The sequence below is a fragment of the Contarinia nasturtii genome, unplaced genomic scaffold (genome assembly GCF_009176525.2).
Source record: "Contarinia nasturtii isolate CC-2019 unplaced genomic scaffold, AAFC_CNas_1.1 Cnas_scaffold_2219, whole genome shotgun sequence".
Taxonomy (NCBI): Eukaryota; Metazoa; Arthropoda; class Insecta; order Diptera; family Cecidomyiidae; genus Contarinia; species Contarinia nasturtii.
The window spans coordinates 1-4,448 of NW_022199542.1; the positions used below are offsets into that span (position 1 = coordinate 1).

The following is a 4,448-nucleotide window of genomic DNA, read 5'->3' on the forward strand; positions in this document are numbered from 1 at the left end:
TTTACTTTTTATTTTATTCGCAGCCGCCATCACAAGATAGATACCGACGCGCATGTCTTCACATTCCAGCAAAAAAAAGAGAACTTAGTATGAGTTCCGCGCATCTTAATCTTCCAACTCGACTCGACTCGTCTCAATGCACGAAAGATTTGTGTAAATTACTTGATTATAAGTCGCGTCAAGAATTCATTTGTAACGAATTTTTGATCAACCATAAAAAGCTCGTTTCACGGCGCCATGTATTTTGTTGACGTGTGTTGACGGGTGAGTGATTTCGTTGGCCTGAAAATGAATCTGAGAACGACGCAAAGAAAAACAATTTTTATGCATATACTTCAATTTACCTTTCATGAGAGAAGATCTACATTGAGATTGCACATTTTCATTCCAAATCAAATTGAAATAAAATAAACTGACACTTTGAATCACACCCGCGAAGCTCGGTTCGAATATCAATGACTTTATATCCGTGCTATTCATTGAAATTGGTTAAAATTTCATTGAAGACACAAATGTGTACACACACACACACGAATAGTATAAAACTTATCATTTTCGAACAGAGTTTTGCCTGAGCGCATGTCTACGTAGTTTTAATAACACATTAATATTGTTTAGTTAAATTTTGTTCGCAAATTTCAGTTATAATCCAGAATATATATATATTTTTTTTAATTCGCCACATAAAAATGGCATTTCACCACACAACAAAGAACTGTTTACAGTCAACTAAATCACAAATTCACCAATTTTCAATAACCTACAGTTTAGTTATAACATTGAATAAAAAGGATAACACATTCAGTGAATTTAAACCAAATAGATATAAAAATAAACTACCTAAATTTAGCACCACTGCCAGCTGCACTGGACACATTTCAAAAGAATAATTGATTAAAAACATCACCACCAAATCGATTTTTATTTATTTTATTGTTTTTTTGCTCTTAATTATATTGAATATAGGATAGATTGTATACTGAGTTAATAATTCATCGTTATCATCATTATTTTCAAACGTTTGTCTTTCCTGAATAAGTCATAGAGTTGTAAATTTTCTTTTTTGAAAAAAAAAAAAATCTCGAAATATAAAATAAGTGAAACGATAAAAAAAAACTTTCATCATGACATCATGATTCACATTAATGATTTCATTTTGCTCACTGACCGGCCCGTTTCCCAATCAATTTACCGAACCATTTTTTTTCTTTTTTTTATTTAAATTCGCCATTAATTTTTGCAATTTCCATTTGTATTTCAAACATTTTTGAGATGAAAAAAAAAAACGAAATCAATTTGGTCAATTATCGATATAATCGAAAAAAAATGCGATCAAACTTTGTTTGTGTGATTGTTATTTAACAACATAGAACCATTTCATCATTATGCACGACATCACACACTTTTGTTGGATAAATTTCACAATGCTGATACAAATACTAAAAATCGAGGATTTAAAAGAGAATTATTCACGCTGGTTCTCTTTTTGCAAAGAGATGACCACACTTCAAATCAACTGTATCTATGTAAAAAAAAAAACAAATTGCATTGACGATGAGTAGGCAAATTTCACAAATTAAACGAAAACAAAAAGAATCTTAGCAAAAAAAACATGCAATATTGTCACTATTCATAGGATGCCGTGTTGTGTTCATCTGTTTTATCTGTATTTGACCGACACTGGGTATATGATCATTTATTTCACATACGTACACACATACACATAAACTGAACTGATTACATTTGAATCGTATGAATGTTAAATAGAATGGACCCTCTAGTAACAAACACGGTGTGAAAGTAAATAATGATGTGAAATAAAATCACAATTTCTGTTTGCAAAGAACTGTGTATCGCGTGCACGCACAATATTTCATCAAATTGGCTGTTCAAACAACTCAATTTGTACGAAAATAAACAATCGATAAAAACAAAATCAAAAAAAGAACTATGTTTTGAAAAACTTTGAAGAACAATCAAATGTGTGTGCATGTTGGAAACGTTTCACTTTAAAAATATATATATATATATATTTTTTTTTAAACTTGAACCACTGAAACTCTCACAAAATTTGCATCGCATTTTATTGAATATTTTGAAAATGAGACGTAATGCCTTTCTTATGACGTAATCTCTTTCACCGATGCCAGTTTTACTTTCACACATTATTTTACTGAAGAATTACAACAAAAAAACCAGAACTTTACGCGTTTTTCTTATTTCGATGATCTCTTTCACATGCACAAAACAAAATAACCAAAAATAAACTTTATCAAACTTCGATTCGGAATAGATTCACTTGAACAGACACTCATCATGAATGTTATTTATTTAGTTTCATCGCGATTGTTGTTGTTTTGTGCGGCTGATCTTGATTGAATATCGGTTCAAGAGATCAGAAACATTAAAAAAAATGCACACGATGTTTGTTTTTGTGTTTTGATTATGTCATCGATGGCATTTGGCTAGATGTGGATCAAACCATTTTTATTTAAACCATAAGAAACTATAAACTAAACCAGAAAAACTGAACTGAAACTGTATTTTTTTTTTCACAAATTTTGTCATCCAACGATTGATGTTGTTGCTGTTGTGGGAGGGATGGGTTTTAATTTAACTTATACCCAAAACATTAGATCTTAGAAGCGAACACATAATTGAAACTTTCATTGTTATTTTTTTTTTCTCTTTTTTTATGCGTAAAATAAAGGATTTGCTGTTTTTTGTTGTTGCTGTTGGTATTTTCGTTTGCACTATTACATTTTCAATAGCTTTAAAACAATCATATTATCAACTTAACTATTGTAAAATATTGATCGCAGTAGTGCAATGGTTCGTGATGATGCGCATTTAAACTAAGCAATGGAATAAATGTATTGATGTCATACTATGGTGCAAAAGACGATGCATTAAAAATGAAAAAAAAAAAAAATGTTTAAAAAATGTGTCAAATGCATCTTTCTTTAAATTAAAAAAAAAAATTGAAATCAACATGATGTTCACATGCATTGCACCACCTTGACCAAACGGCTCATTGAAATTTTCTAATTTATCATTCGCAAATTGTTTGTTTGGTTTTGCTTATTTGTTTGTTCAATTCTTCCGTTGCGATTCTGACATTGTATTTTATGTTTCTCGATTAACTTTTATTTTTCACGTCAAAACACTCACTCGCACAAACCGATTCACTCGATTTTCTGTTGCAAATTACACTGTAGTCCTATTTTAAATCTGAAAATGATTGGAGAAAAGAAAACATGATCGGAATTTAATTAGTTGAATTGATCGCCATTAGGTTCCTTTCGCTGTGATTTGGTTGGATAATTTTTGTCAATTTTTCTTTGTTTGTTTGTTTTTTTCTTTTGTGTGGTCATTTTTTGTTCGAAACTTGATATTTTGGCAAAACTTCATTCAAATGGAAAATCACAATAAAAACTACTTTAATTGTTTTGTTTAAATCAAAAAAACATTTGAAATGATCCAATCGAATAAAAACACATCTACTATACAAAAATAATTATCATTATAGCTGCTGATTTAGCATTCGATTCGACTGAAGTTTTTCAATTTTTCTTAAATCACTCTAGAACACAATGTACATAAAACAAATCCAAAGGCTGTTTTTTTTTTGTTCGAATAGATTAGATGATCACTTCACAATGAAAAAAAGTATGGTTGGATTAATTTGCAAATAGTTTTGATTTTCTATGCACTCACCTAACTTGTTTTTTTTTTATTGTTTCAAATGGATATTCAAAATGAATTGTATGTTTATATTTTGAGAATGGAAAAAGAATTTGTGTGTTTCATTTCATCTTGAATGCTGCTTAAGCAGTACCACCCCGCACTACAACAATCACCAAATGGTCTTCCTTCAAACCATCTTCTGTAATATTGTGACATGTTCGTTTTAATAACTCCGACGAAAATTCGCACGGTGGAAATGCGTATAGAACGCCAGTTGCTTCGGTCTCTTTGTTAAGCAATGAAATGACACCAGCTGCCTCTTTTTGCTTCAAATACGATACAAGATTTCGTAGCGGTCTCGTTTGCACGTTAGGATCATCAATTTGAACCGATTGTGTTGATCCGGACAAACCAAGAAATATTGCATGCGACGACGATGAAGATATTCTCTTTTGAACATCTTCCAATTTTGGTTGATCGAGACGCAACCGTTGGGTAATACGCAAATGAGGTTTACCTTCTTCATCTTTCATCAAACCATCAACAATATCAGTGTCACCATCGGTCAAGTGAAACTTGGCCGGAAACAGTGAACTCTTGAGAATCAATGCGCCACCCCAATTGGTAGTACACTTTCTGGCCACTTCAGGTAGTGTACGTGCTGCCGTAAGCATACCATTTCGTCGGCTCGACGAGTCCGAATCGGAATCTGGACTTCGACGCCTAATTGGCGAACGTGAGCGTGATCGCTCTAAGCCTGG

General features: G+C 31.8%; 1 protein-coding gene across 1 annotated transcript; it reads right to left on the bottom strand.

The window, feature by feature from the left end:
- Window positions 1-894: 894 nt before the first annotated feature.
- On the bottom strand, window positions 895-4,442 carry LOC116347968 (RNA-binding protein spenito-like). Its single transcript, XM_031778793.1, has 2 exons — window positions 3,718-4,442; window positions 895-3,231 (listed from the first exon to the last, which is right to left on the bottom strand). Exon 1 carries the CDS (start codon window positions 4,359-4,361, stop codon window positions 3,828-3,830), a length of 534 nt encoding a protein of 177 aa, XP_031634653.1. The 5' UTR covers window positions 4,362-4,442; the 3' UTR covers window positions 895-3,231; window positions 3,718-3,827.
- Between the last annotated feature and the right edge of the window lie 6 nt (window positions 4,443-4,448).